Genomic DNA, 12,253 nt, shown 5'->3' with positions numbered 1-12,253 from the left:
GCCTAGGTTTCTTACACATTACCGTCATATGATTGAATAATATATGCATTATAAACTTAAAACTTGAACCACTCAATAGCCTGACTGATTATTCACAGAATGGGCGGGCTGCGAGTTCGCATTGGACGCAGTAGGCGAACTGGAAACTTGGGCCGCCCTCCCCACGACCCGCAGCGAGCCGCTCCGAGGCGCCGGGCGCGGCCACACGCCGCCCGCGCCGCCGCCGCGGGCGTCTGTGGAGCCCGAGCGCGCCGAGCGCTCGCCTGCCGCCCGGCCGATGGTAAGGAGCGAGGTAGATGCTGGGGTGCGCTCTTCCCACATATTCACAGCGGTCCTCTCCGAGGTACCGTCCGCTATGGACACTCTCAAGAATACAGCAAATACAAATCTATGAGTGAAACGCTGTTGTTTCCCAGCTGATTTAATCCATTCATACAATTTTGCATAAAATTCGTAACATTGTGAGCCCGAACAACAAGTCTTGCATTTAATTTATTGTAAAGTAATATACTTACATACCTTCTTTTATTAGTAATTTTCTACCTCCGTGTAATTACTAAACACGTTTATTTTTTTAGGTGCCACCACCAGAACCTCCAAAATCACGCTCGCCGAGCATCGGCCGCCTGCTCCAAGATTCCATGGACGACGGCATGTCGGAATATACCTGGAAAATAGACCAGGAAGAATCCCACACCCTCACCAAGCACAACGACTATTCCAGAAAAGTCTCCCACGACATTCTATCGCGAGAATCCGCGCTCAACGAGAGATACTTCGAGCAGAATTCAGAGAAAATTCGAAGCAGATCTTTGGATAATTTGCTAGGTGACAACCCTGTGCCACAGCCGACTAAACTAGCAGACTTAGGGTTGTCGCAATCTCGTCTTAATGATCGATATCACTCAGTAGAAAGACTGGGCGGTGCACCTAGCGTGTCCAGTAGTAAAGGAGCTATGGAAATGGAATACGGGACTGGGTCGAGGGTTCTGCCGTCCCGGTACATCAAGAGTCAGTACGCGGGTAAAAGGGCGCCTGCCGGCAGTCAGTCTAGTCGCGCTTATATCGAGAAGAGCTCAGAATTTGGCGGCGTCAGGTACGAAATTTTGTATTGCAAGATTTTTAAATCGCGTGCTTCTTTTTGTTTACTCTGCAACCTACTTTAGGCCACGTTCTAATATTATATGAAGTAATATGGTGACAGTGCATACCTAACTGACGTGCAATATAAATATTTGAATTATTGTATCTGAAAATTGACAAAAAAAAAATTATGCAAGGTAGCTGTAGATTAATTTAACCAATTCCTGTGTTTAATTGTGTTTATTTTTTATTTACAATAATACTTAACTGTAAATAAATTGATAACATGGCTTTCTTTCATCACTTGTTGTCTTTTAGTACCGTAAAATGGGGTGAGTAGGGATTACGAGGGCAGTTGGGTTATGAATGGGGTGAGGAGGGATGACAGATGGGTGAGTTGGTTTTTACAGGCTACTGCTACGTAAATTATATATTCTAATAACAAATCAAGCTATTATAGTGTTCATAATCCCAAAGTGTCGATACAACAATTTTTAAAACTCACCTTAGTAGGAATCTTTAAATTTATGAATTGGAACTACACGAAATCATAAAAAAAAAACTAAAATTTAAACGACCGGAACATTTATTGTGTATAAAAATTAGTTTGCCACATGTAAAAAAATGAAGTTTTATCGAGGTTTGAATGCCAGTTTTTCCCTACTCACCCCATTTTACGCTACCTAGTAAAACTAGACTTGTAATGTCTCTTTATTGTAAAATTGGTATTTGATTCAATTTTTTACCCAATCAAATCCAAATCGAATTACAGTACCAGTTTTAGTTAACACTATATTAATAATTCCTCCTTCCTTCTCCTTAGGTCATCAGCAATGTCAGACACCTCCGAAGCTCCTTCCCTAGCGTCGCACGTGCGACGCGTCCGCGTGCCATCGCAGGCCTCCGACGTGGATCAGTTCCTGGACGACCTGTTCTCGCCCGTGCTCGACCCCAACATCGACGAGCTCTCCGACGCGCGCTCCCTCGCCGCCAGCATCAAGGGAGGGTCATACAACGAGTTTATCGACACCGTCCTCAGCTGCGACTACAACGAACAGCTACACGCGTTGGACAACTCTACAGAAATGCGCAGGCTTATTAAAGGTGGCGGCAAGGAAGACAAGGAGAAGAGCAGCAGAAAGGAATCCAGCGTAGATTCCGTCGATGATTACATAACCAATCTCTTCGATCCGATATTCATGAATGACAGCTTAAAGAGGTTAACCGACGGAGAAGGATTATCTGGTGCGATTAAAGGAGGCGGAGTCACTCCGCGAGCAGCCTCGGCCAATACTTCAGCGCTTAGCTTCAGTGCCATGTCTCCTATATCCATGCCGGCAACGCCGGAAGCCTTAGCGGCAGCGTTAGGTCTTCATCTACCGCCATCTGGTACAGTAGACATGAATGTTTATCATCAGAATTTGCAGCGCGCATTCTTGCAAAGCGCGATGGCCCAAAATCTTCAAATTCAGCAGCAGCTTTTAGCTCAGAATCAAGCGCTACAGACCTTGTTAGCCGGTCAGGTCGTCGAGCCTTCGGAGTCGGAGCCGACATCGCCAGTGCGAGCGTCCACTGTTGTCCACGCACAAGTACATTCACCTCCCAGGCTCTCAGTGACAAAGTCGAGACGAGAATCTAACGAGAGCTCATCCACGGGCGCTCCACCGCCGCCCCCTCCGCCCATGCCTCCACCGCTCCATGCCACCGACCCCTCAGAAGTCCGCGGCTTCATGGATCCTTATGGCCGTGCGAAAACTGTGCGTATCGGAAAATGGCGGTGGCCCCCGCCCAAAGATGCTAACGGCCAGGACATAAATCAAGACTTCACTAAGTTCAAGCTACGTCAAATACAGAGGAGACATACTCCGCAGTCGCAGACGAATGGTGAGCACGAACCACGTGGGAGATCGCGGTCGGAAGCATCACCGAGTATAGAATGGGAGGAATTCGAAGTGGACGGGCCTGTAGTATCTCCGAGCCGGGAGCCGCCATCACAGCGAACGGCAAGAAGGAGTTTCGAGATCGGTGCTCAGCGCCCATCGCCTGGAAGCGTTGGCAAGCTAAAGCTTAGTTCAGAGATGAGACAGAGGTTAGAGCGCGTCACAGCTAATCACTCTGTACGCAGCTCCTCGTCAGCAGCGGAAACACCGCGCACAGTCAACAAGCTAGAGGACACGCGGAAGTTAATGTTGGAGCGACAGTTAGGAGGTGGCGCGAGATGGGATGCCCCACCGCCTCCATTACCTCCAGCACCGCCTGGTCCGGCGCCGCCACCGCCAATGCAGCCTCCTACACCTCCAGACAGACCCGCACCTCCGCCGCCTGTCCCCGAATCGTCATCCTTCGCTCAACTTCGTCGTGATCGTGATACGTTCGGCGTCCATCAGAATAGGGAAGCCGACGACAGACACGCGTTCTTAGCCAACTGGAACTCGAGGCGACGAGACGAACCAGATTCAGGCTCGCGGGACGATTTGGCTACTCGTTTCTTAACCGCCGATCGACGGGAACATCGCGTTCGTGATGACTGGGGCGACGAATCCGACATACGTAGCTTCAACGATGACAGACAGCATCGAGATGAGTGGGACTCCGAGTCTGGGTTAGATGCCCACGACAGACGAGACATGAGAGACATGCGCGACAACTTCTCTGGTCGCGAAGCTTCAGAAATATACGAAATACATCCGACGAGAGCAGAGCGTCGGAAAGAAAACGGTCATGACGAGTTCGACCGCAAACGGTCACCATATTCCGACGATTTTGAAAGGTTTGACGGTCGGAAGAATTCCCGGGATATGCTAGTCGGGCGAGCGCGGGACAGCCCGCGGTCGGACGCTGGATTTAACGATAACGACACTGCCAAACGCGCGACATTCAAGACACACATGGCGCAGAAAGAACGGGATCGCAAGATGGAGGCGGAGCGCAGGCATTCCGTATCAACGCATGTCACGGATCGGACGGAACATATTGAACGTAAGTAGCAACACTTACCATGCGTACTCCTCATGCTTTGTTGCGCCAGCATTTAGTTCCATGTAATGTGAGCCATATTTTATCTGATACTTACGGTATATTTTCCCAGGTGACGTCCCTGCTCCAGCCGCACTGCTGCCATCTTCGGACCGCGCCTTTCTCACATACTCGCGCGTGCCGTGGCGTCTCCGCGTACGCAAGGAGATGTTCACGCCGAATGAGACCTACAGCGACCCCGCCGTTTTAGACCTCATTTACGCACAGGTTAGTGGATTGCTTAAAACTCGGAAAACAATCAATCTCCTGAAGAGAAAGGGGTTTTCTTCGACACGTGACATTGACACCTATATACCAAAGGGCATATAATCACTTCGTTCTACTATATACCTGACATTTTAATCAGGGCTTTGGGTGGCTTTGGCTCAAAACCATAGAGTAACTTATACCGGTATATGTAACTGAGACTCAAAACTACTATAAAACCGAGTTGCTCAAGCCCAAACTAATAGCAAGTCGTGTACAGCGAATAATATTAAGCCTGGTAATTGGCAACGTTTAATATTTTCAAAACAGAACTACTAACTCCTAACCAAAGAATATAATCCTAACCGTACCCTAAACCAGCAACACTAGAGCTATATGGACTTTCTAGCATTTTCTTTTTTTTGCTATAGGTATATGTTTTTTTCTTTGACTACTTTCTGCGCTCAGTACTCTGTGTCAGTTGCTGTCAGCTTCTCAAGGACAAGTGTCAAAAAGTATGTATAACCTCAGACTAAATGGCTCCTATATCTTAGAGTAAATCACGTAATTATAATATGACTCTTCTCCCAAACAGATCGTAAGCGACATCACCTCAACAGCATCGTCTCTCCGCATCAACGCGAGCGAGCGGCGCGCGGGCGCCGCCTGGCTCCGAGCCGCCGGCGCCTCGCCCGCGCGACAAGCCAAGAGACAACTCATAGAGATGGCCAGAGGATGGCCGTTCTACTTCGCCAGATTGTTCTCGGCTAGAGTGCCGCCGGGAGAGAGCGCGGTGTTAGCTGTGTCGCATAATGGTGTCACTATTGGAGTAAAAGGTGAGTTGATTTATGATGTCGACGGTCGATGCGCGTAGGTCCAGTGTCACATACATACGCCTTAATTTTCTAAATCTTGAAAATGACTAGTAGGTACTGTACAGAAAGTTATCGAGACGACAAAGTTCTATTTCTGTTGTCACTGTAGGTAACGAACCGTTAAATTTTGAAAAATTGATCTTCCAACATTGCCAACATTAACTTGTCTTATTGTAGGACGCTAGACTGCAGAATACGAGTAGCATGACTGACGTGGATATATTTCCGCAGGGCCAACGGGTCTAACAGTCCGCCGCTCGCTGCCGCTAGCCGGTCTCCGCGCCGCAGCACCCGCTCCACAATCGCTACAGTTGTCACCGGCGAGGGAGCCACCGCTCACGCTACACGCCCCGCTCGCGCATCACGCGGCTTCACTTATCTCGGACTTGGCTCAGCAGGCTGACCAGGTATGTACCTAGTACTTTATGTAGGAAAGGAACACAAAGTCGTTACAATTGTCATCGGCTAATTGTCACGCTGCATGCCCCGCTGACGCATCACGCGTCGCTTATCTCGGACTTGGGCCAGTTGCACCAACCACAATGATCAACGTCACACAGAAGAGAACTATAAAACTTTCCGTACAATAATGTTTAGCGAAAGCTAAGACGGTTTGGTGCAACCGATCCTTAGCGCAGCAGGCTGACCAGGTACGTGCCTAATATTTACGCATTTACTGGAGTCTACAAACTTTTCATAAAGGAACCATCGACTCCAAAAAAGCCGCATGCGTCTCGCGGAACGTGGTTCTATCTCTGATTTTGCACACTATGTTGGATAACATCACATGTTACTAGGATGCCCAGAACAGGTTTAAAGACACACGCTCTGAAGTACGGATAATATAATATGCGATAATAAATAAATAAATTAATTAATAAAATATAAAAGAGTTAATGTTTTGTGGCATGTTTTGAATACCTACTCTACTTTGATTACATGTATATGTTTTATGCCAAATAAAAACTAGGAAATCGAAGCAAGCATGCATGTCTTATATAAAACCGTGAGTTTTACTAATTATAGCCGTAAGAAGCTGACAAATATGCCTACCCAATTAGGACCATTAGTAACATTATTCATAGTGACTATGGATTATATAAATACAAGTCAATCACTCTCAAAGCCGCGTTAAAAGCAGTATATTTACATCTATATATTACATAAATCTAAACAAATGAATAATGAGCATGTCCGCGGGCGATGGTGATGGATTGCGCTTATTCGGCTGTAGTGAGAGAGGCGACTCCTCGTTTCATTTTTACAAGAAATAAAGATATGTTCCGATATATTTGAAACCCTGACCGTCACTATCTATTTTATGCTGACTGTACGTGCTCGATACATTCTGAAAGAATCCCATTTTTACGTATTCTTATTTGCACTATGCACTACACTAGTTGAATGGCCTTTCTATCAGAACGGCGTCCCGTGAGATACTTGTGTACAGTCGCCATCAGATATATAAGAGCGGCCAAGGCGCTCACAAATATCTGAACACGCCTCTATTGTCAAGGTGTTAGAGTGCACTTTGTACTTTTTTTTCCAGGAGCTTCTGTTAAAATATCTATCTAGTTACAAAATATGTAATCAATTAACAAAACCGTTAAAGCATGCTAGGTATGTTGCGATGTTGTAACTTAGGCAGTATGCTCCTAGACTATAAATATGACGAGGCATAAAATATAACACATGTGACATTTAAAAGTAAAATCGTCGAAAGACTAGCACTCGAACCGAACTGGCCCACACTTCCGTCGTTTGCTCAATGTGCCCGAATTATGCAATTTATTGCAATATCGGGAAGTAATTGGTGTTAACAATCAAAGATATTATTGATGTATGAAACACTACACCGTAATTATAGTTAAGTTAAAGATTAAAAAGAAAACTATTAAACCTTTTTATTGCAATTTGAATCTTCTGCTTTATACGGTTAAGTAGATATTTCGACGGATTATTTTGTTAACATGGCCATTTCAAATCACTACATGTCATGTGATACACGTATTTACGATAAAGCGATATGTTTTTATGGTGGTATGTAAATAAGGTGTCAATAGGGCATGAATATAAACATAGCGATTCGTGTTTGACCCTAATCATTCAAGCTTTTTTTAGAATGACAACCATTTAGTTAATGATCAGGAATCGATTTTTTATGCGTTTAAGTAGGTAATATAACTTTTAACTAATTAATTACAAGAATCCAAGGCGTATCTGTTAATTGTCTAGCTTTATAAACTTAAATAAATAAATAATATAAGGACATTATTACACAAATGTACTAAATCCCGCTGTAAGCTCAATTAATGCTTGTGTTGTAGGTACTTAGACCACGATATATATAATATATAAATACTTAATTATATAGAAAACAGCTATGACTCAGGAACAAATATCCGCGGTCATCACACAAATAAACGCCCACTTACCAGGATTTGAACCCGGGACTATCGGCTTCATAGGCAGGGTCACTACCCACAAGACCATACCGGTCGTTAACAATCGAAAACTTTTTTATCATCATATTAATTCAATATTTTTCATCGTAAATACCTAAAGAAAGCAGTTTGTTAATTGTTAAAACGCAACAAACAAAATTAACAAAAAGCAAATGAATAATCAAAAACCTACTACCCAACTTCGCAATCGTAACTACCAAAGTGCTACAATAACTAGAATTCTTGAACAAAAAAATGAAATCATAGACAGCGCACTTCACTCCGTCAATAGCGCCTAGGTTCTTAGCTACTCTAGCGCTACTCTGGAGAGATTTGGAACTATTATTTATAGCTGACAGCTGGACACTTTTACAACAGTTTTACCATAAGAGATGTCACTCCTCTTAATTCCACACTCCATAATCGTAACCGATCTACTTACATTTTGACACCAATTACGCAATGACACAGCAACATCATGTGTTCCGACGACCCAATCAAAACCTCTTCTCGTCATACATTACGCAATGAAAACAAAATCAATAACCACATTCGATCTCCGAGAAGAAAACGTAAATAAATACACGAATCGTTTGCAAAATGACGTAACTGTAATTAAATAATTATCGGGGTCACTGTGAGGCTGTTTTATTCGTGTTGTGGTTCTGCTAATTAGTCTGGTCATTCATTATAGTTGCATTGTACCTCGTAGACACAGTTATCTGGTCATTCGTAAATTTTATTGCAACGAGATAAGGTGTAATTATGGTACCACTGATGGTACCTATAAAAAAAAAACAAAGTCGCATTTGATGGTTTTCTAATGAGAAGACAAGCAATATTTACTCTAGTAAACTGAGTTTTATACTCCCTAATGTTATGTAACTAACTACTCTACTAGTTGATACCTTTGGCTGCAGATAAAATAAGCACATACATACGAGTAGAAATGTGCATACAAGCGTTCCTACTCTTTTTGCCTTCTGTACGCTGGTACATATGGACTTACATGATCTTTTGCGTATTTAAGACATAAGTGAAGGACCCGTGTTAAATTGTCTTTTCATACAATCGTAGTCCTCATTTTCCTCTCTGGATATTAATATTATTGAAAATATTTTAACACAATTTGTTGTATATCGACCTCTCTATGCGCCTTCTTGATTTTTTTCGACTTTTTAATTATAATAAGATCATTTAAAAAAATGAAACCCAAATTTTTACAACAGTGAAATAATCGAAATAGTCAAACGTAACATAGCTATTCTTAATATACATCAAATTATTTAAAAATATTTTTCATAATGTCAGTATCCAGATGGGAAAATGGGGACTACGTTTGTATGGAGAAGCGGCCGTTCCCTTTTCCTCTTGTAGTTCCTTTGAGATGTACCTAGCTTATAGTAACACTATAATCGGTCACTTGTACAGTCACGGACTTTCATTGTTGAGCCATTTAGGGTTTACTTTGAAAAAAAATAGTACATTATTAATTACACAAATTGACTAAGTCCCACAGTAAGCTCAATAAGGCTTGTGTTGTAGGTACCTAGACAACGATAAATATAATATATAATTATAAATACTTAAATACATAGAAAACACCCATGACTCAGAAACAAATATCCGTGTTCATCACACAAATATATGCTCTTACCAGGATTTGAACGCGGGACCATCAGCTTCATAGGCAGGGTCACTACCCACTAGGCCAGACCGGCCGTCGAAAACTTTACATTGGACATTTCATACTGTTAGTACTGACAACCAAATTATTTTAACTCTAAATACGAGTAAATCAGTAATTAAATTCTGTACCCGTACAAGCAGCAACACCGTTAACTGACCATCGGTGGATTTTATTAGTGTTATTCATAAGCCCGCTACAATCCTCATGCTTAATCGTTTGTCTTAATCTGTCATTTTGACTTATGTTTTTGTGTGAAAGGGATAAAACATGAACTTACTAATTGAGGCTTATATAATAGATAGATAGATAGAATACTCTTTATTGGCACACCTCAGTAAAAATATACAAGAAAAATAAACAATTGATTAAATGCTTAAAAGGCTTATATAATATTATGAATAAAGGGGTTAAGTCTTTGCAATTAGGTTTACGAATCGTCAGTTAAGTGTGGACGATTTATCGCACATAAAATCAGAAAAATCATCAAAGGAGAAATGAAACCTCTAAAACTAGTTAATTCAAAAGTACTTAGATCCAGCAGCTCCGACAAGACGCTATCTGCAATTCAATTAGAGTTTTAATGAGAACGTAATTGGAACAAGTACAGTCAGCAACACATAACCCGCCTTGATAACTGTAGACCTACTGTATGTGTTCACGACCGTGCAAGTTTGACTTGAGTACGATGAGCAACGATACCACTAACATGCTTGCTCGTATCTTCTTCATTATTTATAGGAGTTTGGACTTTATTCTTTACTGTACAAGGTTGTTTTTGCAATCAAATTATTGTGAAATACGAGTTAGTGAAAGTATTTTATGGAAATTGTACGTAGTGCAGAGCTAATATAATGTTTTATTACCAATTTAACTTTGTGAGCGTTTCTTAAGTGGGTCGCTTAGTGGCGCAAGGTCTTGGTTTTTAATTAAAATGAGATGATAAAATGAAATAACTACCTACACTTACTTTTACGCTCGCCTAGTTGTAATAGCGTTAAATAAAATATACAAGGGGCCCGTGCGCATTGAGAGAGATTTTAACGGTGCTTTCCTGATGGCAACAGAAGCAAAAAATGTTATATGACTTTTTGTGAAATTCGACAAAAAAAAAATTTTGTTTTTTTTTTTCCTTTTTTTCAACACTCCTGTACATAAAACGTAATTTTTATTCATAAACACAACCTAAAATTAACTAAAAAGTTATTTATTTATTTGGGGGTAGCCTCTCGGATACATTATTTTAATTTTTCGATGTCAATCAATAGGTATGTCCAGACTAGACCTCAAAGTGGTAATACCGCAGTCAAAATTGTGTTTTGTACCGATTTATGGCGAAAGAATGATTTCGAAAAACATTTCATTATCTCTGAAACTAAATTTATATGACATTTTAGTTTCTAAATATTACCAGGAATGCTTAGTTAAAATGTCTCGCAATGCTCACGGGCACCTTGTATAACTAGGTGTCTTTAGAGTTCAAAATCAAACCGCCGACCTATACCAACCAAAATTTCATTGCCAACTTAAGAAACCAACACACTTGGTAAAAAGTAGATAGGAAAACCTTGACAATACACATTATCTATTGTTTACATTCATTTATTTTCCCCAACACTAAGTTTTCTGCAATATGACCTATGACGCTTTCACGTACTGTACTTGTTGTATACCTAAGAGTAAAAGCGAACATAAGTGCCCTACATACATTTTTATGAGCGTCATGTTCGCCGGAACAACATAATATTTAAGCAATACATTTTCTATCGTGCAATAAGTAAAAGAATGAATAGAAATCACAGGGGATATCGCCAGTCATTTCCATTTCCCTTATGACTTCAGACATTGATGGTTTCACTGTACCTACCTATTACGAATTCAATCCTAATAGTCGTCAAAACGATTGTACTATAATATTTATTGAACGCATTCCTTCAAGGAGCTAATAGTTGAATTAAGTTGCAATTAATTAAGTTCAAATCAAGCTAACGTGAATAATAAAATGTTTTTCAAGATATCAAGCTTGTACCTAAGATTTATTGTTTCCCGGCTAGCTGTCAAATTGAACTTTAATAAGAAACCACGCATATTTTGGTAAACTTAAGATATGTAAGATATGTTTTACTTTTATGAAACGATTTTGTGCCCATTTTTTACTGTAGGGAAGTACTAGTATGAGTATGACTACTTTAGACATAAATACTATTAGTTGTTTTTTACCGTAATTAATGCGTGTTCTAAATACTACATCAAATCATACCTGTGGTGTTCACATTTTGATTCATCAATCTATGAACTCTTGGGATATCAATTGAATAAGAATAAGAAATATTTATTAGCACAAAAAGTTTCAAAATTTAGATTAATATTTAATTGTACTCACATAGAAAATTGCGCTAAAAGGTCTTCACTCAGCTTGTTTTACTTTAAATAAAACAAATTATTATCGCAGACACCGCCATGAGAGCTGAACAGTTTACTAGCGCATCTGCCCATATATTCGGATATCACAATATCCACAAAAATATTTTCAGGATTTTTAAATTGTAAAACTGCAACCATGCAAATAAATTATTTGAAATACATATTACATAACTAAAAACAGTAATTGGAGGAATTGAAAGCACCTATCCCTCGAAAGCATTACCAAGCTTAAATGGAATTGGGCGGGGCCCGTTGCTAGGCAGAGTGATGGCAGGTAGACCAAAATGTCGACGCATTGGTGGCCGCTTTTGGATGAAAGAAGCGCCTGGCGTCCGTTGGCTAGTTGGGTGGTGACATGTGAAAAATCGCAGCTCAGTTCTGGACGAGACTAACCCAGGACCGGGATAAGTAGCGTACACGAAGAGAGGCCTATGCTCAGCAATGGCCGATTGAAGGCTAAAAAATGATGATGATGATTCCTCGAAAATCAGACTGTTTTTGTAAGTTACAAAAAATAT

General features: G+C 41.2%; 1 protein-coding gene across 3 annotated transcripts in view; it reads left to right on the top strand.

The window, feature by feature from the left end:
* The window catches only part of LOC133521882 (unconventional myosin-XV), a 153,028-nt gene that overhangs the window by 74,509 nt on the left and 66,266 nt on the right, over positions 1-12,253 (top strand). For all 3 annotated transcript variants that reach the window (XM_061856993.1, XM_061856991.1, XM_061856992.1), the window contains 6 exons: positions 99-280; positions 579-1,096; positions 1,907-4,062; positions 4,172-4,326; positions 4,901-5,141; positions 5,412-5,587. In XM_061856993.1, the coding sequence (XP_061712977.1) occupies positions 99-280; positions 579-1,096; positions 1,907-4,062; positions 4,172-4,326; positions 4,901-5,141; positions 5,412-5,587 (3,428 nt within the window). The remainder of the gene's footprint in view (positions 1-98; positions 281-578; positions 1,097-1,906; positions 4,063-4,171; positions 4,327-4,900; positions 5,142-5,411; positions 5,588-12,253) is intronic.

Source organism: Cydia pomonella, chromosome 10 (genome assembly GCF_033807575.1).
Source record: "Cydia pomonella isolate Wapato2018A chromosome 10, ilCydPomo1, whole genome shotgun sequence".
Lineage (NCBI taxonomy): Eukaryota > Metazoa > Arthropoda > Insecta > Lepidoptera > Tortricidae > Cydia > Cydia pomonella.
This window is presented reverse-complemented; position numbering and strand designations above follow the sequence as displayed.